Source organism: Propithecus coquereli, unplaced genomic scaffold (genome assembly GCF_000956105.1).
Source record: "Propithecus coquereli isolate 6110/MARCELLA unplaced genomic scaffold, Pcoq_1.0 Scaffold7, whole genome shotgun sequence".
Lineage (NCBI taxonomy): Eukaryota > Metazoa > Chordata > Mammalia > Primates > Indriidae > Propithecus > Propithecus coquereli.
This window is the reverse complement of record NW_012153062.1, coordinates 5,325,822-5,353,784: the sequence shown is the minus strand read 5'-3', so window position 1 is coordinate 5,353,784 and position 27,963 is coordinate 5,325,822. Positions and strand designations below refer to the sequence as shown.

Below are 27,963 nucleotides of genomic sequence, written 5' to 3'. Positions count from 1 at the left end.
CCACAGACTCAGAACTCTGGGGGTGGGGGCCAGGCATGTGTAGTTTCTAAAAGCTCCCCAGGTGCAGCCAAGCCTGGGAACCCCTGCTGTAGGGGACAAATGTGGCTGGTGTTGGCCTCGCTAAGCTACACTGCTATGAAGTGGCCTGTCTGCTTGTGTCCGGTCTAACCGTGAGTGCGGTGGGGGTGGAAGGTTCACGGTCGGCGCCTTGGCCTTGGCACAGTGCCTGGCCTCTCACAGGTGCGCGATGCAGGCTGAGTGCCTGGACGCACACACAGAGGCAGCGGGCGAGCACCCAGGACCCATCTGAGGCTACCAAGGGCGAACGGTCAAAGTCAGCCCACGGTTCCTGAATTCTAGCACTTGCCAAGTCAGTGTGCAAGGGCAGAAGGAAAGACTTTCTGGTCTTTCTTGTCTAATAAATAAACACTCTGAAGCCAGTGGCCTGAGTTTTGGGTCCAGTCACCAATGGGAAGCTTTGCCCAGGTGCACGTTTATCCTGCTATATCCAGGACTGTCCTCCAGAATTGACAGCCATATACCAGAAGGTAAATTTACGTATACCAGTGGCCACGGTGCTTCAAAAAGAGAAAGAAGACCCTGCTCCCATCATAGTGACAAGAAGATTGCACAGTCCTGTGTGCCTAGGTAGCCTGGGCCCTGCCGGCAAAGCCTAGGTACAGACGCGGTTCCTTCTGCCCATTGTGCAGGGCATGTGGGCCCTGGTGTGCGTGACAGGCCTCCACGGCTCTGCAAGCACAGGCGCTGGTCTCATAGCCGCGCTTTGGCTGCTCAGAGGGAGGAATCTTTGCCGCCTTACTCACTCTGCTGTTCAATTCTGAAAGCAAACCAAGGAGTGCGTCTAAAATCGGGTTCCTTTTGAAATTTTGGATAGAGACCTTTGGAATACATGGCTTTTTATTCTCTCTGCAGCATGGAGAGCTGAGACACCTTTTCTGGGGTCCTGGGCTCTCAGTGATGGTGGCATCCCTAGGTCCCAGTGCCTCGTGCCCACGTTGGAGGCCCACTCTGATGAGCTGGGAAAATTACAGAGTAACTTTCCAAGGGAAAGTCACACTTTGAAAGGGATTAAGTGTGAACCCTGCCAGAAACTGTGGGGTCTGGCTTTATTTTGTTTCATTTTTAAAAGCCTTCAGCTTGCTTTTGCAGACAAGCTGAGAGTCGGTTTTCTGGGATTTCAGAGAGCATCCATTAAAAAAGGCAAAACTCAAATTTCTCAATCAAGTTCTTAGTGATTGACATTCCTTACAACACAGTTTCAGAAACTAAAATGTAGATAAAAAAAAAACACAATTCAGTGCTAGAAATACTATATATGTTACCTTCTTTGAAGGATTATAATTTTGAATGTTTCTGAAAGCGTAGCCTACAGTGAACCCCATCAGAATCACCTGGGCCCAGCCCGGTGCCTGACAGAGTCCCTGGGGCAGGAATTTAGAAGCTGTGTCTTTTATCAACTTCTCTGATGATCTGCATGTACTCTGCACTTTGGGAATCTCTCCTCCTCACCTCCCTCATATAATTACCTCTCATCTTATCCTTCCAGCAAAGGAGGAGACACTATCAGGTCCCAAGCAGTCTTTCTGAGTTGAGGGTTTAGCTAGATCAGGGCTTTCCAAATTTTGAGACTATGAAATTTTCTCTGTCATTTTTTCTATCTAGAAACAGCAATCTTCAAGGTTGAGACCAGACCCAGAGAAAAGAGCACTCAGCCCTCACTTACTGAAATTTATTAAATGCTTGGCATATGTATTTTCCTGTATCTTTTCCTACCACTCTGTAAAGTATTATATTTGTTGTATAGAGGAATAATGGGCCCAGGAAAGATTAAATATATTGCCAACAATCACCCAGCTAGGAAATGGGCAGGCAGGGAGTCAAACCAGGCCTCCTTTCTTCACCACACTGGCAGAGGAGTTGAAGAGGACTTATCCCACATTTGGAGTGGACACAAACATGCAACAATCACAGAGTGAACCTAATAGTGATTTTCAGGTCCCTAGGCCACTGTTCTAGAAATACTATCAGTCAAGATTTCTTGAGCTCCAGGAGCCAGGAGATTTGTCAAAGATTGTCCTGAACACCAGGCTCAAGCCCTCCCCAAGGTCAACTCATGAGGCCCAGCTTCCCCAGGAATCACCTTCCAACGAGCAAGCAGCTAAACCCCTCTCTTACCACGCGGAAGAGCTTGAAGAAGTCCACGTTGGCATACAGGGCATCTTCTACCCATTGTAAGGTGCCCTGGGAGAGGGGGCACATGGCATGGTACACTGTCTGTGCCCCACGTCGCTGGCTGAAGATGATGAAGCGTTCCAAGAGGGCCTCGCTGCAGGCAATGTCCTTCAGTGCCAGGTCTGGGACTCCATGAGCAAACTGCAGGTAGGAGAGGGCAACACTGGTAGGGACAGAGACGTTCACATCCTAACCCACAGAACCTGTGAATACATCTTATTACGTGGCCCAGGGGATAAAGATTGCAGACGGGATTAAGGTTGCTAATGAGCTGACTTTAAAATAAGGAGATTATTTTGGATATTTTGAGTGAGCCAGATATAATCACAAGAGCCCTTTAAATTTGGAAGAGGGAGGCAGAAGAAACAATGTTGGAGTAATATAATATGAGTAAGACTTGCCAGGCCCTTGCTGGCCCTGGACAGAGGCCACTAGCCAAGGAGTGTGGACAGTCTCTAGAGACTGGTACAGGCAGGAAAATGGATTTTCCTCTAGACACCCCCCCACACCCCCAATCCCCAGGAAGTAATGTAGCCCTGCTGGCACCTGACTTTCAGACTTCTGTCCTCTGGAACTGTAAGACAATAAATTTGTGTAGTTTTAAGCTGCTAAGTTTGTGGTAATTTGTTATAGCAGCAACAGGAAACAGATACACTCCCCAAGCCCCGCTTTTCCAGAGAGCCATTTAAAATTTTAGAGATCCCTTCTTAGCGCATGATGCTAAAGTACCATCAAGACCTTCTCCCTGAGCCGAGGTGGAGTGGCTAAAACGCATCTGTAGTGATGACAAGTGACCAACTCCTTCTCTTCCTTTCTCAGCACATTTCCAAATAAAAATACCAGATGCCCAGTTACATGTGAATTTCAGATAACAATGAATAATTTTTCTTACAAATATGTCCCAAATAGGACAAATTTATGCTAAAAAATTATTTGTCGTTTATCTAAAATTCACATGTAACTAGGCATCCTGTATGTATTTTATCAGGAGACCCCAAGCCCTGGGTAGCCCACATCCTACTGCTCTTAGGGAGCTCATGGGCAGTGGCTCTTAAAGCACCACTCCAACCATGGCCTCTGGAGGCTGGGGCAGCAAGGGAGGGCCAGTAGCCCTGGCCAGGGACCCTAGGACAGTAACTGGCATCCTGGAGTCCTGGATGCCCAAGAGTGGACGAGACCCTGAGTACCATGAGTACCATAAGCAGTCACGAGGATCCCTGGGCACCGCAGTCTCCCCGTGATTCCAGTTACACAGCTGCCTGGGCTGGAGAGCGAGCAGGCCCTGCCTCTCTACCCTCTGCATGGAAACTGTCCAGACCACACACGGAAGCCTGGGCCCTACACGAAGCACAGGTCACAGCTGACCATGGGTCTACGTGGATACTTCAATCTCAGGGAGCTGTAACCAGGTGCATGTCCCAACAGAGCCTTCTCATTTCGTGCATACCTCACTTCTTATCCCCAGGCAAAAACCCACCCTCATCTCTAATCCCAGAGTCTAAAACATTTTAAAGTGAAGAGAATCAATTGGCCCATTTTGCCCAAGCCCCTCATATTCCAGAGGAAAGACGTGTTGGAGGAGGGGCCAGCTGACTTGAGAAACCTACGTAGTGGCTAGTGGGGGAAGCTGGGACACCACAGAAGCCCCTGGCTCATTCCCTCACTCAGTCACTCGTGTTTTCAATACTCACTCACTGAATTCCCATTCTGCAGGGACTTGCATTGTCTTAGGACAATGACTGGGGACACAAAGATGAATCAGGCAAGCTCCCTGCCCTCCGAGGAGGTCGCCAGCCAGCTGGAAATGCAGGCATTGAAGTAGTGGTAAGTGCCGGAATGAACATGGGAGTGTTAAGAACCTCTAGTGGCTGGGGCACAGTGGCTCCCGCCTGTAATCCTAGCACTCTGGGAGGCCAAGGTGGGAGGATTGCTTGAGCTCAAGAGGTCAAGACCAGCCTGAGCAAGAGTGAAACTCTGTTTCTACTAAAAATAGAAAAAATTTGGCCAGGCGCTGTAATCCTAGCACTCTGGGAGGCCGAGGCGGGCGGATTGTTTGAGCTCAGGAGTTCGAGACCAGCCTGAGCAAGAGCGAGACCCCGTCTCTACTAAAAATAGAAAGAAATTAATTGGACAGCTAAAAATATATATAGAAAAAATTAGCCGGGCATGGTGGCGCATGCCTGTAGTCCCAGCTACTCGGGAGGCTGAGGCAGTAGGATCGCTTGAGCCCAGGAGTTTGAGGTTGCTGTGAGCTAGGCTAACGCCACGGCACTCACTCTAGCCCGGGCAACAAAGTGAGACTCTGTCTCAAAAAAAAAAATAAAAATAGAAAAAATTAGCCGGAAATGGTGGTGTATACCTATAGTCCCAGCTACTTGGGAGGCTGAGGCAGGAGGATCACTTGAGCCCAAGAGTTTGAGGTTGCTGTGGGCTAAGCTGACCCCATGGGCACTCTAGCCTGGGTGACAGAGCAGCAAGACTCTGTCTCAAAAAAAAGGAACCTCTAGTAAAGGTAGTTGGCATTTATTGTTCACTATATGTCAGGAACCGTTCTAAGTGTTTCATATACATTAATACTTTTAACCCTCACAACCATCATGGATGGTAGGCACTTTTATTATTTCCATTTTACAAATGAGGAAACACAGGCACAGAATGCTTAATTAACTTGTCTGAGGTCACACAGTTAAGTGTGTGGCCTTGCTGAGATTTGAACCCAGGGCTTAACTGCAACCTGTGAGCTCTTTGCCAACAGGGAAGAAGGAGAGAGCAGGGCAAAGAAAGGAGGGTTTGTGAATGATTCCACTAAGAAGGCAATGCTTGAACCGGCCTTGAAGCATGTCCAGGAGTTTACAGGGCTGGGGGTAGGATGGGGGATAAACCAGAAAAACTGTACCACTCTCATCTTCTAATAATTCCCTAGATGGAAGGGGGTGACTGAATTCCTTCAGAGCTGTGCTCAGACACAAAGCAGAAAGGACCAGGAGGGGAATCTAGTCCTGATGGTAAAGGTCAAAAATTCCATGGCTAACGAGGACGATTGCTACACAGCCACAAGCCTCGGCCTTGGACGGTGGAGAGGAAACACTGCCGTCATCCCCAACAGTCCTTGAGGATGGCGCTGATGGGGAGTCCCAAGCCGCGTGGAGACGGGGGCTAGAAGAGAGGACAGTGCACAGGCCAAAGGCTGAGAAGCAAGGTGGGCCGGGGGGCGCAGACGGAGCTGGGCGGGCAGGACCCTCCTGGCAGGCGCAGGGGGCTCGGGCTTACCGGTGGGGGAGCCTTGGCTGCTCAGAGCCAGCAGTGGTGAATAAGGCACAGTCTGGCGACCGGCCCTTGTCCTCCCACATGAAAAGTCTCAGCCCTGACACCACAGGCTCAGCAGTAGAGACCCAAACCTCACGTCAGCAAGGAACTGAAAAGAAATTTCCCCTAAATTCCTGCCCTTATCTACATCTCCCTTTTATTATCAACGGGAAGTCCTCACAGGCATTGCCAGGACTTGAGTTTTATGAGCTGAAGAGAAAGCGAAGGGGAAAATGAGCCATTGGTGCTGCCGACACGGCCCCTCGGTGGGTGTGGGAGGGGGAGCAGGCAGGGCCGGGCCGCTGGGCAGCCTGGAGGGCCGGGCTGGGAGCTGCACCTCCGCCAGGGCCTGGGCATTGCGGGCGCCAGGCAGCATCTCTGGACTTTGAGAACCACTGAACTAAAGTAAGAAAGAAACACTGGATTAGGATTGAGAAGACCTGGACTCCACTCTGGCTCTGACCATTTCTAGCCATATAGCTGTGCACAAACCACCCCATCACAGGACACCCAAGTCTCCAGATCTGTTTGACCCATTTCAGGGTCACTGTGAAGAATAAAGCAGCTAACAGACCTGAAATTCATGCGTCAGTGGTAAAAACGCTCTGTATAAATATAAGAGATTATTAAAAGGGATGGAAAACACTTTGAGGCATATAGGTCAGAAAAGCACCAGCAGGTAGAAGGAGTTTGCCGGGCCCTGAGGAGAAAGTGGTCCAGGAGAGCAGCATAATCATGTTCTAGAACCTTGGAAAGTCACCTCAGCACGCGCAGGGCCTGCGATGCCAGTTTCTCAGCCCAGAACGCTCCTGTCAGTTTGCACAGCTGCCTTCTCTCCCGTCAACTCTGCTCAAACACCACCTCAGGAAGGCCTTCCCTGGCCATCCCGTTAGGACTGCCCTGTCCCACGCTGCTGCCGTCCCTCTCTAAGTCCTGACCCTGTTGAGTTGTCCTCCAGCACCTATCACAACCAGAGACACACGGCAGATCCTCTACTCACGTGACTGTTGCCCAGGGTTGGGGCTTTGCCTGCTTTGTTCTTAAATATTGGCTGAGTGAACGAATAGAGCCCGGTTTCCTGACCTGTAAGAGGAGGTCCAGCCACATGACCCCTAAGGTTCCTTCCAGTGACAAAAACCTGAGAGGCTTTAAGTGTTGCCAGGATGTGCGTGGCTTCGGAGCCCTGTGATGAGAGTGTGCACTGTCTCAGGTGACCCCCTGGTATTCTTCTAAATACGGGGCGTAAGTCATGGGCTCTGAGTGTGAAAGCCTCTCTCAGGCTCCCCGCCAGTGACATCCACTTACCTGCTCTGGACGGACTTGGGAGTTGACCAGAAGGTAGACAACGGAGTCAGGCAGGCCGATGTTTTTTATGAGAAATAGTGTCAGTGTTTCTTCATCTTTTAGGATATCCCTTATTCGTATTCCTCTTCCTGTACATGAATGAAAGAACAGGGTGTTGAAGGGGAGCTAGGTCAAAAAGGGAAAACAGCCAGAAGTGACTGGAAACATTTCTAACTTGACTCTCAGAAGAAGGCTCAGCTCTTGGGCTCCTTGGGAGCACCTGGGGACCGGCGGGGGGGGAGAGGGAGAGGGAAGATCTTGCCCATAGGCTGTCACCAACACAGCATTTACAGCTGAAGCAGCTGGGCACAATTCCATGAGAAGTCACAGAAGGTAGAAAAAGGGAGCTGGGGGTGGGTGGGGGTGGCAGATGCTCTGCAGGGTTGGTCTAGGAGAGGGCCTCTCAAGGCAGGGGGAGTGGGGAGCCGGAGCAGGGCTATTTTGTCCCCCTGGGAATATTTGGCAATATCCAAAGACATTTTTCATTGTCACAGCCGGTGAGGTGCTGGTGGGCAGATGCCAGGGATGCTGCTAAACACTCTGCAATGCATGGGACAACTCTTTCTCCCCCAAACAAAAAAATGACCTGGCCCCAAATGTCAATAGTGCCAACCCCTAAACCTTGGTCTAGGACTGCAGGAGGTATATGCTCTGCCTACACTGCCATTGTCATGGGATAGAGGACCCTTCTTAGCATTTCTGCCATCTCAGCTCAGGCTGAGATGCTCAGGTTCTTGCCACGGACTAAGAGAGATGTGGTTGTTGAGAACAAACACAGCTTCGTGTGGAAAGAGGAGATGGTCCATCATGAGGGCTTGCCCCGTGAGCCCTCACATGCTCTCCAGCTCCTCTCAAAACCATGGGAAGCAGGAGTTTCTTTATAAGGAGGCATAAAGGACTGCTAACAGTTAAGGCGATCTTTTGGCAGGTGATTGAGCCTCTCCTTATGTCTGCACTTTCTGCGTCTACCTCACAAGATTGTTGTAGAAGCGACATGGGGTAAGCAATGTGCTTAGTTCCCAGACCTGAAGATGGTGAGTACTCCATAAATGCTTGTTCTGACATACTAATATTATGCTTACCCCTCCCAGGCGATTCACACCAGCACCTGCCTCCTCTGCCTGCTTCCCCCAGGGCCAGCGCTCAGCCTCAAGCCAGCCACTGCTGCAGGTCATGGGGCACTGGGCAGAGAAGAGCCCGACAGGCCCAGATTTCTGCGAAGCCATTTCAACATGAAGGGATAGCATCGGGTTGCATGAAAACTCTGATCTCTGAACCTCAAGGTCTCCAGGGGCCTGGTTGACTGCTTACCTCCTAGTTCTTCTCTGACTAGCTCTAATCATCACACACCCCATTGCTTCCTGCTCCCAACTCCACAGCATCCCATTCTCTCCCTCTCCAAATTCTCCCCTCCCCAAGAAGCCTGCCCCCTGAGGGCCTGACAGCCATCCTTTCTATTTGCAGGTTTTGACTTCCCCTGTACAGCGCCTTGTCCAGATTGACATTGCTGATAATTTCCTCTAGAAAGATCTTGGGTCAGCACCTCAGGCCTGTCCACAGAGCTGGGGCAGGGGCAACCAGGCCTGGGGGCCCACACATGGTGGCCTCTCTTGCCCTGGTGGGTGCTCCTGGGAGCTGTGCCAACAGGTAGCCGCCATCACTCCCCTTTGCACAGGAAAAGTCCAGGTGTTTTGGGAGGACCTGAACACAGCGACCGAAGGGAGGAGGAGGCCTCTAGGAGGGGCTGCTCTCTTTTATTCTTGTCTCCCCTCCGTTTCCATGACATAAATCCTGCTACCTTCAAACCCAGCTCCCCCCGCTTTTCCTCCTTCCCCGGAGGCGCAGCTCAATTCCTGTTCTCCCAGTCACTCCCGTCTGCCAGCCCGAGTGCTCGCATTCCAGCAACACCATCCCCAGCACGCACACGCACACCCCCGCACGCACGCGCGTAGGCTCGCATGCACGTACCCACGCACGCACGTACGCACGCACGCACACCAAGGCCTCTTGAGAGTCGGGGGCTATGGACACGGCTTTTATTACACAGTTCATTGCACCTGGCAGTGCTGGGCACACAGATGAAAGGTCTTGAGGTCACCTCTCTCTGACACCCAGCAATAGAGCCTGACATGGAATCAGGGTCTCAATAAATGTCTGCTGAATGTCAAGAGGCGCTCAGTAAATACTGTTGTCTTGACCTGAAAGTCAGGACCCCATTTGACTGTTTACCTCTTAGTTATTCTTTAACTCACTCACCTGACCTGACATACAAATATCTTGCCGGGAAAGGGGCTAAACAAGGGAAACCGGGCTGGATTTTGCCAGGCATTGCACAACAGACCACCCAGGTGACCGGGCGGTGGTGCAGGGGAGGAGCTTCCTGGCTCACCCCGGGGAGGGCTGGGGCCACCCTGCGGGGAGAGCTGGGCCCCTGCTCAAGAGGTGGCCGATACCGGATACCAGACGGAGCTTTGCTAGTCTCCTGCGGGAGAAATTGGAACTGAGGGCCTGAGGAAAGAAAAATAAATTTAGTTTAAAATGTGGTTCTTCTTGTTCTCTTCCCTGGGAGGATCAGAGGCTAGGGGTGGGGGCTGCTGAGGGCTGGCGGGAGGCAATGTGCGGGGCTCACACGAAGAAGGTGTTTTAAAGATGATTGAGAGACCACAGCACTTGCTTGGGGGTGAGAAGGGAGGGGGCTCCTTGTCTGGTCTTTTACCGTTAATCCTCCCATGCTGAGAATGCAGTACTGCAGGTTTGCAAAGAAAGGAAAATGCTGCCGGGGGTCAGCCACTGGCATACTTTCCCAGGTGTCTGGGAACTCACAGGCAAAAGCACACCCCAGCTTCACACGCCCACTTTGCTTTCAAAGGCTTGGCTTTGGGCTGAGGATGCCACGTTCACAGGGAGCAACGTCCCCAGATGACTCTTGGAAAGACTCTGAAACGGTTTGTGGTCCCAACAGTGGGCTTCAGTCCCTGGCCTGGAATTCCTTCAGAGACCATGTCCCTTACTTGGGGATGGACCCCTGTCCCCTCTCACAGCCACTAAGGTCAGGGATTCTGGAGCCTCTATTCCCAGCCTTTGGGGAGGCTTGGCCAGCCTTCCTGAGCCCTTACCCTGGACCTACTTCGGTTAGGAAATTCCACCCACGGCCCAAGGCCTGCAGAAGGGCCCGCTCGAATGTCAATTCAAAATCAGGCCTGCTTTGGGGTTAAGAAGTAGTGATTTTGGTTCTTACATACACATTGTAAAAACCACAGAGACACTGTGGTTTGAAATTACTTCCTTTACGCTTCCTTCCAGGCTCAAGTGATGATCAGACACTTAAATGAAATGTCTGCCTCATCATAGACCCCACTGGACGCAGGAGCTGCATAGTCAGGCCAAGAGTTGGACAGCCCATGTCCTCATCTGCTTGTTTAAACCTGGGAAAAAATACCTGGTTGGTGATGGGGGGGAGGGGAGGGGGTAGTTTCTTACTATTAAAATGCTAATTGTACTCATACCTTATAAGGTTCTTCAAACTTGCGCTCACTAAAAATAAACTCCTACCCAGAGCAGCAAAGAATGTAGTGTTTGTAATGTGGTTTGTGGAAAATAACCACATAAAGTCTATGCTTTACTATTTTGGGAACAATTAGAATGTAATTAAACAATCTTAACGCACCAATCTGAACATACTCCTGTCTTTTCTTGCTCTCATGGGGAGAGAAGGCAGAAGGGGGCCAGATGGGAGGAGAAGCCAATTCTCTTTGGAGCAGTTTCTCCTGCTGACTCCCCTGGGCCCTTGAAGGCCCCCCACTTCCCTCCACCGGGCACCCCCACACGCTGTGGTCATTGTCTGCTCACTTGTCTCTTTCCAATTCTGCTGTGTGAGCCCTCTACGGGCGGGCACTGGGCCTGACTCATCTCTCCGCCCCCGGAGAGGAGCCCCGTGCCTGGCTCACAGGAGGCGCCTAATGTCTGCTGTATGTTGAAGAATCTGCACCACGTGGGGGATGAGCCCCGGGGACTGATTTAGACCATTCTCCCACCTGTGTCGTTTGGCACTCAGAGCAGAAGCTGTTCTGTCCAGCCCCTCCCATCCCCTTCCTCATCCCTGTCAACCTCCAAGGTCATCCTTAGAGTCACCTCTCACCCCATCCTGGGAGCGCGTGTCTCCAGAAGCTCCAAACTGCTGTCTTCCAGCCTCTGAGCCCTGTCCCTTGAGCAATCTTTCCTCTCCTAGCAGCCTTTTCCTGGAGGGCTCTCTCCACCCACCAGGCTGCAGTAATCCCTGGATTCCTGGAGTCTTCAACTCCTCTCAGCCGCTCATTTATGCCCCTCTCGGGAAGGGGTTCCAGCTGCCATGTCCTGTCCCTCTAGCCATCCTCAAAAGAGCCTACAACAGATGTGACACCGCACAACATCCACTTAGACTTTTAAAGAGACATGTTGGTGTTGTTACCGCTGCTGGTTTTTGTGTGTTCCTTGACTTGCCCCTGGGGAGGAGAGACAAACTCCCCTATCCCTTCTCCTCGCTGCTCTCTACCCAGGTGCCTGGCTCTTGCCATCTTCCTGCATGACCGCAGTGTCCAAGTGGGTGCCAGCAGCCCAGCCCCTCATTCCTGCACCTCCCCCTCACTCGACCCTGACCCTGACCCTCGTACCACTTCACCATGGCCACACTCAGGGGCCTGTTCCCACCCTTCCTGCCTGCCTTCAAAATCCTGAATTCATGTATTTCACTTTGTGACCTCGGTTACTTTCACAGGGCCATGGAGCCCATGAGACCTCTGCTGCCTGGACTCTCCATTCCCCTGGCCAGTCTCAGTCCCTCTGGCTTCTTGTCAGTCTTCACGCAGCCTGGACCTGACACATACGGTCCAGTCACTGCCCTCAGCTTCGTGCCCACTTGACCTTGTGTGGTGCCTCCCTCCACACCCCAGCCCTGCATCTCCCCTTCTCCACCTGCTCCGCCTCAGGGCCTGGGTGCTAAATATTACCGGGAGAAATAGTACAATGACACATCTGTATGTCAAGATAACGTACCGTCTCTGACTCCCCCGGCTCCTTGCTGATACGTAGCATTGCCTCTACATGTTCCAGGTTAGCTGTCTCTCTAGGCCTCCATGAAACTGTTGCACACCTCTGCCAAACTCTGCAAACCCCTCTCCCCCTGCTTCTGGGCATTGACCTAGCTGCATACTCTCCAGGGTGCCATCTCCCTTGTGTTCTTCTTTCTGCCTCTAGACTTACCTGGGATGAGACCTTTCCTGCCCTCCTTCCCGACTTCCTGCCTTCTCCCTTCCTGGAGTGGCAGAAGAGGCATCTTCTCCAAGGCGATCTTCATGCCGCCTCTAGAGCCTGTCCCTTCCTGCCTCCTTTAGTATTTTTTTCACCAAACCTTCCCACTCTTTACTGTATCTTCAGTCTTTCCGCTGAGCAAGGCATGTGATGGTGGAAAGCACTGAAGCCCAGCTTACCTGCAATTCTCTCAGGGTGGGTCCGGAGGGTGTCCATGAATCGGGACAAGGTTTGGAGCTCTGTCCAAACGTGGCCAAGGTGCTGGCTCTCTGGTGCATCCATGAGGAGTTCTCGAAAATCTCTATACACCCTTGCTAAGCTGGAAGAAGGACAAATATATTTCATCAATAAAAAAAATCTGTCTTTTTTATAATAATAATAACACCTTGTGTTATTTTTTTAAGATACCATGTGCTTGACCTAACTACTACATTATGTATCTTTACAATACTGCCAAGGCAGAAAGAGAAAGAGATATTTTTACTTCCTCATACATATAGGCCAACAGACAGGAGTTGTGAGCGATTGGTTCAGGCTTGCAGTTTTGGCAGGGCCAGATCACCTCTCAGACCCATGCTCTGTATGTCTCTTGTCCAGAGAAGCCTTAAACAGGATGATATTGGTACATATTACAGGAGGGTCTTCCCAGCCTTCACCACTTCTCTGAGACCTGCCCTTCCACTCACTCAAAGGGGCAGGCTCTGACAGCCATGCTTGATCCGCAAGGTCCTCCCCACACACACACATGCACACATGTGCATGCATGCACCTCTGCCAAGGCCGATTGGACAGGGAGAATGAAGCTGGGCCAACCGGATTGGTTCCTAGGAATTGGAACAGTATTCAGGGTGCTCTTCTGATTGCCCAGGCTGGGGTGCTGCGGACTGGGTGACCAGCAGCAGCCTGGGCATTGAGGAACAGGGGAGACTGGTCCATGGAGAGAGGTGACCAGAGTGGATGAACCGAGAGGCAGAGAGGCTGGACCTTGCAGTTCCAGACGGAAGAGAGCAGAGGAGGCAGCTCCTGACAGCTCTCCAGTTCCTGGCCTGCCTCTCCTGAGCCCTGCCTTGCTGCCCTTGGCTATTATGAGAAGGTCTAGTATCTAAATCATACATTTCCTTCTGGGGCTTGAGCTTGTTTGAATGAGTTTCTGCACCTTGCAAGCAGAAGAACCTTGAATAAGCTAATATTTCCCCCATAATGTGTGTATGAAATGTGAAACCCAGCTTTCTAGGTTCAGATGCCAAGTGCAGCTGCAGTCTGGAGCCCCCTTCCCCAGCTCCCACCCTCCGGCTTACCCAGTAGCATCTATAAACACTGCCAGGTCCAGTCCCACCGGAGCCCCTGCAGCCTCCCTGATCCCACCATGGGACCCCGTGGGTCTTTGGATGGGCAGGCATTTCTTTTCAGGAACCTCAGCGTGTCTCAAGTGAAACTGAAGTCTGTTAACTAAAACTTCAAGGCAGGGTTTGCAGCACTGTGAGTCCAGCTAAAATGTCACCTCCCTCACTTTTCTGGGAAGAAAGGTGTTCCTTGTCCTCTCTTCCCATAATCCAGGAGTCAGCAGTTAAATATTGTAGGCTTGCACACCATACTGTCTCTGTCACAACTATTCAGCCCTGCCATTATGGGACACAAGCAGCCATAGTTTGTTCCCAGTGGAAAGGGCCACCTCCAAGCTCAGGCTGATCTATCGAATATTCTTTTTTTTTTCTAAGTCTAAATGCAGGTTTGTCCTGGAGGAATTATGCTGAGCTCCTCTAAGGAAAAAACTGAAGTAACCATATATCTCAGTTTCCCCCTGACCTGGTATTTACACAAGTAGGGTAAAGCTTGGTCCCCAACAATCCCTCGTTGTGACCTTTAGGTATAACCTTCACAAAGTGTGACTCAAGGTCTGCAGAGCAGGTAAGGACAGCCCTGTGCACATCCATGAGCCTCTGTCTGTAGGACATGCTCACACCATATATACCCAATGCTCTGAAAGGGAATTCCAAAGGTAGACTCTCTTCCTATGGGATCTGACTTAAAATTCCACCCCAGGCCAGAGGTTATTAACCTGGAGTCCACAAGTTCCAGTTCCCTGAAATCACATGTACAACGTACTGTTTTGTGTGTGTGTGTGTCCATTTTTCTTTGGAGAGCGGCCATCGGTTTTCATCAGCTCTCAGAATGCTCGCCAGCCCCACGGGTTAAGAATCACTGCTCTTGAGCCACGTCCCAAGACCCCTCACCATGCAAGGGTGCAGACGGCAGTCACAACAAAGGATGTGGAATTTGTCTTTTTCTCCCAGGAAGTGAGCTTCATCTTGTAAATCTGATTTCATTTACCCTTTCAATGCTCCTTGAAATTTTTCTTAGCCCTTAGATGTCCAAGAAAGCTTTCGAAGGACAGTGATCTGTTTATCTGTCGGGATTGATGGGGTGAGGGCAACTGAGTGTTTCTAACTCCACCCTAGTCATCCATCTCGGAGGCAGTGGACACAGCTCAGTAGGGGGCTGCCATCAAACTCCAGGTCACATCTTAGGGATATAAGGACCAAAAATTGTGTTCATGTGGTCTTAGTTTGGAGCTTTCTCCCCAAGTGTCCTGATATTAATAGAATGCTCCAGAGAGGAAGCCTGCTCTGCTCCTCAGAGATTAGGGCCTCAGCAAGCCACGAAAACACTTCCAGGGCTGCATGCACTTCGTGCAGGGCAAGAATGAAGGGTGTGCAAGTTCCTCCCTGGCATGGTGGGTAGCTCAACACTTACATGGAGTTATTATAGTTTGACACGATTCCAGGAGATTCTCCCGGGGTGGCGCTTCGAAAACAAGGATTGTTCACATTGCAGAAAATCCCCTGGAGCCATGGCAGCATTCCTGCTGAGGGCATGGCCTTGTTGGGAAAATGGCCTTTAAAACAGGAAATGAAGACAAGAAGTTAGTCTTGGAGGCCAAGCTGGACGCAGCCCTAGGAGCCGGGGCCTCTTTGGGAAGGAGCCCTGGTGCTCTCCTTCGTTCACCGACATGTAAGAAGCAGGGGCATCTCATGCACGCCAGGCCCTGTGCTGGGTGCTGGAGACAAGGCCTCCTCTCTCAAGCTTCTGGTGTAGTGGGAAGACAGACAAATGTTCTAGCAGAGACATGGACGGAAGTGCGGAAGGGGAAGGAATTGGGGACAAATCATTTTGTGGTGAGAGGGGCCGGGGCGTTAGCTCAAGAAGGCTCCACGAGCTGCTGACACTGGAGATGAGGTTCATCCATCCATCCTACAGTCAGCAGTGTGTACTCAGCATGAGCACCCACCCTCAGCCAAGCTGCAGACTACAGGTTATGGGCTCCTGGGGGTGAGAAGCAAGAGTGTGATGGACAGGAGGTAGATTCAGAGCTTGAGGCCTGCCACTCATGAACCAGGGGGTGAAGGAAGACTGAGCAACTTTGCACAACTGTGGAGGCTTCCATATCAGCTTCCCAGAGGGAAATGTCATTCGGCCAGAAACCAGAGGAAAGCGCTCCCAGACGGTAGAGCATAAAGGTTGAGCATAAAAGAGTCTTTCATCCTAGGTTCATCCTAGGTTCTCGGACACCTCAGAGGTCCAAGAAATAATGTTTTATTAATTATAGTAGTATAGAACCCCTTCTCCTCATTTTTCTCTAGCACCGTGGATAACAAATCCCCTAAATTGGTCTCTGAAATATTTTAGAGAACTCGTCTATAATCTTATAATCTGTTCTCTTTAAAACAAATGAGAGTTTAGATATGAAAAAAAAAATAAACCAACAAAAACAAAACAAACAAAAAAAGTACACAATCCTTAAGTAACCACACGTACGTATTTGCTTAGAATGCGTAGGATCAAAAATTTGTGAAACGCTGATGGATCTGTTTTGTGCATGTGGACATGGAATGATGATAAGCAGATCCAATCCCTGCACCCCCAACCCTAAGACCTTTCTAGACAAAGGGACCAGACTGGTGACTCTTTGGGGCCCAGGCCCTGTCATGCTTACATTCATGCTGGCTGTAGAGTGGGTTGGCATTCCTTAACCAGATCAAGACCAGAAACAAAGATAAAGGCCACACGAGTTCCACCACGAAGCGAATCTGGAAAAACAAAACAAAAAGAGAGAAGGCCGGTGGTGCTAAGAGTACAGGAAACCACCAGAGCAGACATACTTCCCCTCGCACCTGTCTATGCAGTAGGACTTTGGCTCTGGTATACTTACCTAAAGAGCTTCCTTCTTTATTCCCCCTGCTACACTGCCTCTACCTGATTTACTATACCAACCACATTTTGTATCCATCTGGGCTCTACTCTGCCTCTGTTTTAGAAAACTGCATCAGCACAAGACTTTCATAAGTAGCCTCAAGATCATGGGCTTCGGGGCACTTTAAATGTCGCTGTGCTCATGAGTGCAGATTCTGACTCATTGGGGCCCGACCAGGGCTGCATTTCTCACAAGCTCCCAGGTAACACTGATGCTGCACTAGTGACGAACTTGCTGTAACCTCTGCCTCTGCAGATGAGAAAGGGCCAGTGCCCTCTCTGCCTGCCCTGCTACCTTGCCTTCTAGCACAACGTAGACCTTGCAAATGTGGTCATTGAATGAATGAATGAATGAACAAATGACTGTGAAGTACTATGATCCATAGCAAAGTTAACGAAAATCTGATTTACCGACATTTTCCTTCAACGATGTCTGTTGCTTAAAGAAACAAAGCAAGGCATACTGCCGTGGGTTTTTACACTGGAAGAAGCTACTGATATCAACATATGGTTCAAAGTCTATATTTAAATTTAGGTTCAGTGTAGAGCTTAAGGACCCTTGACCCCAAAAGAAGAAGAGCCAGTTGACTGTTGCAGCCCCTACGCTGTGGCGTTGCACACAGTGTGGAGGCTGGAGGTGTGCCATTGTGGAAGGAAAGGGGGAGGGGAAGTGTGAATTGGGGACTGTAAGGGTTCTTCTACCCACCCTCTGCTCCAGAAACCTTAGGAAGGAAACTCATAAGGGCTAAAGGAGATCTTAAAGCAGTTGGCCAGGAATAGACACTTAAATGCATATAGATCAGTGAGGGGCTATTCACATGGCCTTTAATTTAACCCTTTGTTGTTTTCCTCTCAAATAAATGTAAATAGGATCCTAGCAAAGTGGGGGACCCCCTAGCAGGTGCTCAAAAAATGTTTGTTCCTTTCATGCTAGCAGGAACAAACCATGTTCCGCTTTTTAAAAAATGGTCTGCTGGCAACTAAATTACAATAAATTAGAAAATAAATTGGTAGGAAAAATAATCATGAAGAAAAAGCAAAAACTGTCTAGGGGCAGATGGTGATTATGCAGTTATAACTTTTTATAAAATGTTTTACTCAAAATATGTATAGGGAGGATGTGTTAGAGGAGGCACACACACACACACACACACACACACACACACACACACACACACGGGAAGAAGAAAGAATAGTAGATTTTCCTTAAGACACTCATTATTCAGGGCTCCTGCTAAACTTTCTCCCACAAGATGGCAAAACAATATCGGGCAATCCCCACCTGGTGTTGAGGGGACTGACCCCAAGCACACTTGCTAGAATCGGACTGTTGGCAGCTCCCACCAGGGCATTCAGATCAATTGGCCAAGCTGGGCCTCTGCCCCAGCCGGCCCCCATCTCACTGCTAGCATCCTGGCCCCTGACCACAAGCAACTCTCCTCCGGCTTCTGAGACTGCCCTTTCTTATCACTCCTCACACTTCGGGGTGATTACTCCTGCAAGGAAGTGGAGCTCTCATGGGCTGGAAGCTTCCTGAGATCAGTGACCACATCTGTCCTCATCACTTCTGTGATTCTGACACCCCATATGGGGTGGGACTCATAATAGGTGCTCAATAAATATCTGTGAAATGAAGGAGCCTTTGTCAAGACTGGTCTAGGAGGCCTCACCGGGAAAGCTGGAGGTGACACAGGGGCTTGGGTCACCAACAGTCCACAGATTTGACAAACAGCACACCCCAGAGGCATGTATGCTGGCTTCTGCCTTTACGTAGGATCCTCCTGTCAGTGGGTAAGTTCTGGGAGCAAGTTTGGCAGGTATGTGCAAGTGATGAAACCAGAAGTTGTTCCTGGTGTCTTCATGAGGGAAATGAGACAACCAGTCCAGATTCCACACATCTGACTCCTCCTTGAGACAACTGCTTGCAGTGTTGGCTTTCTACCAAGTACATCGGCCGCCTTCCATGGAGCAACGCCAATCTGGGAGCAGGCTGGTGTGCTAAACATTGATGCTGATTTGAGAGAGGTGGGAAGATCTGGGTTAAAAACCCCTTTTGGGTTTGCTCAACCCCCGAGTCTCAGTTTTCTCATCTATGAAATGGGACTGCTACTTTTTCCTGTGGTGTACACCGAGGGTTAAGAGCACGTCACTCTGGGACCAGGTACTGGGGCTCCTATCCAGCCTGCTCCGTCTTAGCAATATGACCATTCATCCCCTCCGTACCAAAGGGTCTCATTTGTAAAACGGGGGCGATACCAGGACCTACCTCCCAGAGCAGCTGGAGAATGGTCGAACATGGACCAGCATCTGGCACAAAATAACACTCAGTAAACACAGCCACTTATTACTGCCTCGCAGGACTGTCACAGGGGTCACAGCGACACTGTAGATGATGTGCAGTGTAGTGTAGTGATGTGTAGTCTGTCAGTGTAGGTGACACTGCACGTTGTAATGGCAGAAGAGCCAGGAAATAGCATTAAAATTATCTTCGAGCTCTCAGGCCTGCCCTCCTCCCGCAGGCATGTCTCCTCCCTTTCTGGATTCAGAATGGCTCAGTTGCCAGTTTGGAAATATGGAGCTTCCTGAAAAACAAGCCACGCACTGTCCCCTGCTCTGTACATAAAGAGCAGCATACCAGGAAGGGATCCGCCAGCCTTGCCTACCTGTCCCCTGAATAAAATTTCTAAGCCCAAGCTAGCGCATCTCATCCCTCCCTGAATGCCAGTGACACACTCTCTCATCCACTCACTCTCTCACTCATTCTTATATTTTTAAAGTACCTGCTCTCTGCAAAGCATTGCAACTTAAAGTCCTCCCATCAGTGGGCAGCAGGATCAGCATCTGCTTCCTTCCTTCTGTGCCTGGCCCTAGGACTGATACCACTTTGCCTGTATTCCTCGTCACAACTCTGAATTAGGGCTGCTGTTTTCTGCCCATCATCCCTGCCCTCCACTGCCCTAGCTCAGCACTTCCTGTGGCTGCGTGCTGGGACCACGTGGGGGTCTCAGGACATGTCCCAGGTCAGGGACATCAGAATCTCTGGGCATGAGACATCAGGATTTTTTAAAGAACACTTTTCGAATACTTCCAATGTGCAGCCAAGGCTGAGAACCGCTGGTCTAGGTAGTGGTTGGTAATCTTTGAAAAACATTTGTTGAGAGATCAGTGTTACTGTTCTAACTCTGTGAGCATGTGTTTTGGGGGTGCTGCATTTCCCACTTCACTCCCTGCACAGAGACCAGCAGCCTGACAGGTCTGGCCTCACGGCAGCCCCTTCTCCGGCCCCTCCTGAGTCATGCTCAGCCCCCATGCCAGAGCCGCATCCTTGTCCTTGGTGCTCAACTGTGCGGGGGCATACCCTAGGGAGAAATTCCACAGCGTAATTAAAGACATGTTTCTGGGCAGCTCGGACTCCCCCACCCCTTCCCTTTAAACATGTCTGTAACTTTAATTAAACCCAGCCAAGGCTCAGAAGAGGCTGGTGGAAAAATTTTTTTCCCCAAACTGGTATTTCCTCTCTCTCTCTCTCTCTCTCTCTCTCTCTCTCAGTCTTTCTCTTTTTCTTTCTTCTCTGCTCTTTACCACTCAATCTGCATGGGGAGGAGGGGTTTCTGGCGAGGGCAGAGTTGTGCTTGTTGTTTTAGAACTTAGCCAGTTAGATTGTTTTCCCTCCCTCCGTGTTTTCGATTTTAAAGAGGGTAGCCATGGCTTGAAAGGAGCCACGTAATTCTGCCTTCCGCACTGAGAACCAGACAGGATTCTTAGCCTGGACAAGTGTGACCTGGAACCTGGGTGCACTTGGAGCCGGCTGCCCCACCGCCCTGCACCGGCCACGTCCTCTCACCCAGGGCTAGGCCCAGGACAAAGGCCACAGCTGTCTCAGGTGCCCAGGTCCGGAGGGCAGGAAATGATGAGTCCCCTGCTCTCAGGAGTCCTCAGGCTTCCGTCACATATGCTGTCCTAGAAGATGACACCGAGGGGCCCTACACAGTGAGCTCTCAGGGACAAAGGACCTGCCTTGTGACCTTCATACACCCACCCCAACACAGCGCCTGGTCCACAGCCAGTAGGGGCGGCTGTGTATTTGTCTCCAGCAGTCGGGGAGCACTCGTCATTGGGAACGCAGGGGTGGGGACAGACTTCCTGGGAAGTCTTCTCTCACCCTCGCCAACCCGTGTCCCCTCTGAGCTCCCAAGCTCATCCTCGGCTCCACGCCGTGCTTTCTTCTACTCCGTGTCGTGCACATCATGCTGCCACCTGGCTCTGAATTCCAGGAGGGCAGTGGCTGTGCCCAGCTCACCCGATAGAGGGCAAACACATATCCCAGTTCGCCAGGCCCGGGAGTTTACATTTATTGTCCTGGTGCAATTATCAATGGTGCTCCCTTTCACTTTCAAAACTGCCCTGGTTTGGATGGTAAGTTATATGGTCACTCCATCCTGGTAACATAATGACCAGCCTCTTAGATGGGGCTTGATCCCTGGGGGCAGTGTGGTATACAGGCCACGTCTGCCTGTCCTGGAGTCACACGGCATGGGTTTGAATCCCAGGTCCAACCCCACCAGTCACTAACCCTTCTCTGGAGCCTCCATTACCTCATCAGTGCCTTGGGGATAATAGAGGTCTCTCTCACGGAGTCACTGGGAGGGTTAAATGAAGTAATACACTTAGCACTGTGCCAGGCACTTAGTAATACTTGACAAATGTTAACAGAGGAAGAAAAAAAGGAGGGAGGATTGCAGAGATCTGAAGATTTTCCCTTATGCCCTTAAGGATTGGAGAGAAGAAATGAGGAAATTTGGTATCTGTCTTTATTCTTGCTCCACTCACAGGAGTAAACACCCCAAACTGTGGATGTTTGAGGAATTAAAAACCTCGGAGCTGAGCTATGGGCTTGGTGAGTTGTACTTTTCTTAGAAGTACAATTTTCTAGAGGCAGAAGTTTCCAGAAGAACCAAAAGCTTAGAAAGGAGCCACAGATCCCTCTCAGAGCTCCTGAGGGATTATGGGGGATGCCTCCATCTTACCCAGACATTCTGGAAGCTCCCAGGCTGTGGTAGCAGTGGGACAGCCGTCTGGGGCACACCAGACAGAGACCTCAATTTCCAGGCCATCAGGACGGCATCTGGTGAGCCCTGGCCCAGACCATGCCCGGCCCTGGGAGATGCACCAGCCAAGGTCCTCAGCCTGATGTTCCATCCCCCTGGGGGGAGGGCAGAGCCCCTGAGCAAGGGGACAGCCACCAACACCAGGGAAGGTAGCAGACTGTGAGGGCACATGAACCAAACCTGTCTTTGAAAACAGAGTTATTCTCTGTAACAGCTACATGCTTGCCACAGGAGTGGAATCATTTCAGGCCACCGGTGACAGTCCTCAGGTATATTTTTTGAGGACCACAAAGAGCACACCAAGAGGAAAATGAACTGAGAATCTTAATTTCTTATGGGGGAGGGAGGAAAAGTGAATGGGAGACAGAGAGAGAGAACAAGGGCCTATTGGATTTTCCTTGGCCATCCATGGACTACACGTATCATGTAGGCAGGAACTGTGAGGAATGTCTTATTTGCCATTGTATACCCAAGAGCCTGGTGCAGTGTCTGGAAATTATTAAGTATTTGTGGATTGAGGGAACAAATGAATGCATGAGTAAATGTAATAATGAGTCTTGTTCAAGTTTTGTCAGTATTTTCACACAAGAAGGGAAGCTCCTGGCAGAAAGGGGCTGAGTCTCTGATTCCTGTTAGCTCTTGGCTCCTGCGGGCAACAAATAACTGAATGCTACTGTGGAAATGACACCAGCTTCGAAAGAGGAAAGCAGCCAGAGGACAGTGGTGTTCCCAGACAAGCCAGCTCTGACTTGGCTTCCCTCTCCAGTCCCCCTGTACCCTGTTCCAGCCTCACATGGGCTTTGGCCCACCCGTGTGCACGGCTGGGTCATGTTCCTTGCTGTTTGCTTTTGTGCTGGTCATAGAGCTGTCATTCCTCAGCCCCACGCCTGCCGGCCACCCAGGGCTCCCACTTCATGTCTGGGCCTGAGACCAGGCTCAGAGGCCCAGCAGCCAACTTGTGGCACCCCCCTGCTCATGAGTCCTAATTTCAGCTCCACAGACCTCCCATCTATGTTCCCAAGCCTTAATAATTCCTCTTCCCTCCCTTGGTTCCCTCAGCCCTAGCGGGTAGCTGCGTCCTGCAGTTGCTAGCCCCGTGATACCTCAGAGTTCTCTTTCACCCTCCCACTTACCGGCTTCGTACTTAGCTAACACTTTTTCATACAGATCCTCTCTGCCGAGACCCTCACTCGAAGGTCTTCAGATGTTCCACCTCTTGGCCCCATTTCTTCCCTAATATTCCTTCCCATGCTCAGGACAACCCTGGCTCAGCTACATAAACCCATTCTGAATCAAAGTTTGGAACAAATACATCTCTTCTTCCCCCTGGTGGGTGTCCCTCCCTGTCCCCTCCCCAGCTCCCCTGTGGCTTGCTGCTCCCATCTTTCTAATCCCAGCCTTACCCAGTCCTCATCCCTCACCCCTCCCTTCCCTCTCTTCACAGTTCCTTGAGTCAGTTGGCCTTTGCACGATGCTGCAAGGCTGCAACAAAGTGCATTATTTCTTTATAGTTATATATTCACGCCTTACCCCTTCCCAGAAATAAGGTGCAGAGGTCAGTTGACATTTGCATGTACACCCTTGGGGTTCTCTGATCTCCTGTGGCTCTTGCCTGCATTCTCATGGAATATGTGGCCTGTGCTACTTTATATTGCTCTTAGTCTCAAGCATACTTCGGATTTTCCCAGCCTGCATAGAAGCCAGTCCAAGGTAGACTCTGTGTCTTACGCTTCAGGTCGCTAGCCTAACCCAGCCCCGCTTCTGCTCACTGAAAGGGCTCAGAAAATGTCTGTGGGGTTAATAATGTATTGCATCTCATTGAATCTAGGACACAATCAACTGTAAGATGCACTGTTATTTTTCTGCACCACTGAGAAAGAAAGAAATGTGTCCAGATAAACTGTGACTTGGTCGTGAGCTGTATCCCAATTTCAGAAATGTCAAAACATGAAAAAACAATGTGCCTTATAGACGCAATGAAATAAGCTATCCCTGAGCTGGGAGCCTACTTGAGAGTGGTTGGGCATTCTTGTTTCCTCTGAGCCTGCTCTTTGGGGATTGGGGTTCCTCCCACCGCCCCATGTGGGGTGCTCAAGAGCATTGTGGGCTGGGCTGGCAGGTTTAAGACCAGAGATGGGGGGAGGGATGGGCAGGCAATGGCTTCATATGCGGGGTGGGCAGAAGATTTTCCTGTGACCAAGGACAGAGAAGCACGTCCTCCTGCAAAGGGCACTCGTCAGAGGCTCACAGGCGGTTCAACACCACTCGGGGCTGAATGGCAGCAAGCCCTGACTCCTCCCTGCCGGCCCCCACCCCGCCCCAGCCTACGCTTTCACGCTGTTGATTTGCATCACGCCTCACTTTGAAACCACGGATGGTAACTGTTACCTTTTGCCTTTTCCGCAGGGTCCAGTTCTTCCAGAGCAAAAGCTGTATCTGCCTCGCGAAGCCCATGCTGGGGACCACAGGAGGACCAGGACTCAGGGCCGGCGCTCAGAGCGCCTCGGGTTCAGGCTGCTGTGTCCTTCTCCTGGTGATTAAAGGCTACTTTTCCCCTTCAAAGCATAATCCTTTTAATTACATGTAAGCCCTTTGTTGGAGAAAAGAGGCAGGCACCCTGCAGGCTCCTTTTTAGGAAGACAAAGAGCGACCTAAAGGCACAAGCTGCTGGGCCCTAAGGGAATGGTGGCGGGGGCATTTCATGGGAAACCAACACCCTCAGGTGCCCTCCTCCATCAGAGGGGTTTCTGGGGTTCCTGAGGGGATGCCTTTGGATATCTCTGACCATTAAGTTTGGGACAAAATCTCTGTGCATAAATGTAGGCTGGGCGTTTGTCCTCTGCAATGGCCCACCAAGAGCTGGCATCCGGGATGTGATTGCCCTTTTATGTACAATCAACTCACCTGGCAGATCTGAAGTGATTGCTCTTTTTAGCCCTTTCTCTTGCCCCACAGTGACTACGGCCCAGCCGTTTGGGGCTCTCTGAGCTTAGTGAATGGTTAATGATGTTTATGTCTAGTGCTAACATTGACCAAATTGTCCTGGCTGCCTGAAGCAGGGTTGAACCCCGAGGTTCAGCAGGACAGAGCCTGTGATTGATTTGCAATGTCTGGCACAGGCTGTGGTGTAGGAGAGGCAGCAGGAGAGCCAGAGCCAGTTACTGTCACCCCAGCTGGACAGACTCATCATCAGGTGACAGACCTGTGACCCCGCGGGCCTCCCACACAGAAGCTTCCCTGGTTCTTTACCACAGAACTTTTTGTCTCTAGCTCCTCAAATCTCAGAAGTTGTTTCTCGTTGAAAGACTCTAGATTCTTTGGTAGTTCATAAGCGTGATGACTGGGTGTTTGTGCACATGTGTGAAATGTGCCTCCCTCAAACCTTGTTGTGACATCAGCACATTACCCATCTGACGTGAAAGAAAAAAAAGAAAGACTCTAGACCCTTGAGACCCTGATGGGGTGGAGGGAGCACCACAGAGTAGGAATGGACGCTGACTTCATGGAGTTGGCGGGGTCTGGTTAGAAACACGGGACATAGGCTTGGATAACTCAAGGAGCATGTGACAGGCCTACAGGCTGTGCATGGTGGGACTTCCAAGAAGAGAGAGAGAGTTTCTGCTGAGAATGTCAAAAAGGCTCCTTATAGGTAGTGGCATTTATTGAAAAGATAGGCTTTAATGAATCACAAAATAATATTTTTGTTTATGGTTTACAAAGTGCGTTTACATGTTATTTCATTTTACACTCACTACAATTTTATGAGGTAGATATTTGCTCTATTTTACAGATGAGGAACCTGAAGCCTAGTGAGATTAAGTACTTCACTTAGGGTCACACGTGACAGTGCTGGGCTCTTGAATAAGTAAGCCATTTAAATTCTGCGCAAAGACAGGGAGGCAGGAATAGCTTATCCTGCCCAGGAAAACCACAAGAAGTGAAGCGTGGCTGGAGTGAAGGGTATGGGTGGAGGACGCTGGAAGAGGAGGCTAGAAAGGGAAACAGAGGCCAGACTGAAAAATTGATGACAATGATGATTGATTCAATTGAGATTTACTGAGCACCTATGAAGTGATCTGCCCCCCACAAGTGCAGGGCATCCCCAAACAGAAGCAAGCTCTGTGCAGAACCATTAAGACCCTGCTGAATGCTAAAGAGTATGAGTTTCATCAGGCAGAAGGCCATGAAAGATTTTAATCCATTGGCCGCCAAGAGTAGTCTGTTCACACTGGCAGCAGCGTGAGGGTAGATTAGAGGACAGCAGAGAGCCTGAGCAATGGCAGTGACAGCCACGATAGAGAGAAGGGGAGGGATTGGAGAAACGGGAAGAAAGGAGACACAGCAGTACTGGGTGATTTGTTGGAAATGGGTGGTGAAGGGGACAGAGAAGTCAGCTAGAACTATCAGAGCTTGGGGTCTGGCTGGGAGGATAGTGAGATGTTTACAACTAAGAGGAAGACGCCAGAGGAGGGCCATGGGCAGTAGAGGAAGCTGGGGAGAAGAGGGGTTTGCATTTGTTATATTGAAGTTCCTATGACAACATCTGAGTGCAGATATGCAGCAGGCATTGGATACTTGGGTCTAGAGTCAAGAATGAGCTTCTGGGATGCAAACATAGATTTGTGAATTATCAACCTATAGGTGGAAGATTAAGCCCTGGGAGTGATTAAGCAGATTACCCCAGAAAGATAAATTTGGAGAGCATGTGACATTGCTCTAGGGGAGCTACAGCTGGTGAAGGAATATGCCTCCTTCCAGATTCCTAAAAGGAAGAAAAAAATAAAAAAGTGTAGCCATCAGATATCAGTTATGTAAATAGTGTTCTGGGATAGTTTTTAAATGGTCCACTTTTCATAGAGTTAGAAAAGAGAAAGTTAAACTATGAACACTTTGTTATATTCAGTTGATGCTACCCTAATTGCATTATTCCCACGTTCTAACTGGTGTTCTTTCCTGAACAAATCTGTTTGTTGGTGCTGATGTATACATAAAATTTACCATTTTAACTATTTTTAAGTGTAGAGTTCAATCGTGTTAAGTACATTCACATTGTTGTGCAGCCATCATCACCATCAATTCCAGAACTTTTCATTTTGCAAAACTGAAACTCTGTACTCATTAAACAATAATTTCCAAGTCCTCTCTCCCCCCGTCCCTGGCAATCACTGTTCTACTTTCTGTCTCAATGAATTTGACTACTGTAGGTACTTCATATAAGTGGAATCATATTCTTCTTTTTATGTCTGGCTTATTTCATTAAACATGTTCTTTAAGTTTCATCCATGTAGCATGCTGTCTTAATCTGTTCAAGCTGCTATAACAAAATACCATAAACTAGGTGGCTTATAAACAGAAATTAATTTCTCACAGTTCTGGAGGCTGTGAAGTCCAACATCAAGATGACAGTAGATTCTATTTCTGGTGAAGGCCTACTTCCTGATTCATAGATGGCACCTTCTTGCTGTGTCCTCACGTAGTAGAAGGGGTAAGGGATCTTTCTTAGGCCTTTTTTCATAAGAGCACCAATCCCATTTATGAGGGCTGTATCCTCATGACCAAATCACCTCCAAAGGGCCCAACTCCTGACACCATCACCTTGGGGGTTAGGATTTCAATTCATGAATTTTGGAGGGACACATACATTTAGACCAGAGCTCATGAGCCAGAATTTATTTGCATTCATCCATCCATGGTCATTTGGGTTGTTTCCATCTTTTGGATACTGTGAATGATGCTGCCATGAATATGGATATGAAAATATTTGAGTCATTGCTTTCAATTCTCTTGGGAATATAGCCAGGATTGGAATTGCTGGATCAAATGGTGTTTCTATGTTTAATTTTTAAGAGAACTACTGTATTTTTTTCCATAGCAGCTGCATCATTTTATGTTCTGACCAGCAGTGGTTCCAATTTCACCACATCCTGGCCAACATTTGTTATGTTTTGTTTTTGTTTTTATAATATCCATCCTAATGGGTCTGAGATAATAATTTCATCATGGTTTTGAGTTGTATTTCCCTAATGATTGCTGATGTTGACGACATTTAACTCTTTCAATTTTATAGCTATATTTAGGTATGCATTTCCCTCCTTAGGTAACTACAGTTATTTAAAAATTATTCCAAAATAAAAGCTGTATTTTCAGTTTTCTCAAATATTTCTGAGAATATGCTTAGTCAGTCAAGAATAGTACTGATAATTACTGCCTGTTTCATTCTCATAATAATCACCATTAACATAAATTGATTGGGGTAAACCTGAAATTGATGGAAACGTAGAGAAAGCCGTAGTTTCAAGCAAGGACACGGCACGTGGATTGAGAGTTGTGAAGTTAAGTGATGAACCAAACTAACTTACATTTGTCTTCAGAAGTATAAAGAAGTCAAACGAAGGCAAATGGTAAAGTTTTAAAG

The 27,963-nt window shown here is 49.5% G+C and overlaps 1 protein-coding gene across 1 annotated transcript in view; it reads right to left on the bottom strand.

The window, feature by feature from the left end:
* ABCA4 (ATP-binding cassette, sub-family A (ABC1), member 4) overlaps window positions 1–24,018 on the bottom strand; it is a 133,852-nt gene extending 109,834 nt beyond the window's left edge. The window contains exons 1-6 of the mRNA XM_012661013.1: window positions 23,937–24,018; window positions 16,184–16,277; window positions 14,944–15,085; window positions 12,369–12,508; window positions 6,865–6,992; window positions 2,197–2,394 (exon numbers count right to left, since the gene is read on the bottom strand). Of these exons, the coding sequence (XP_012516467.1) occupies window positions 2,197–2,394; window positions 6,865–6,992; window positions 12,369–12,508; window positions 14,944–15,085; window positions 16,184–16,277; window positions 23,937–24,002 (768 nt within the window). The 5' untranslated portion in view covers window positions 24,003–24,018. The remainder of the gene's footprint in view (window positions 1–2,196; window positions 2,395–6,864; window positions 6,993–12,368; window positions 12,509–14,943; window positions 15,086–16,183; window positions 16,278–23,936) is intronic.
* Window positions 24,019–27,963: the final 3,945 nt, after the last annotated feature.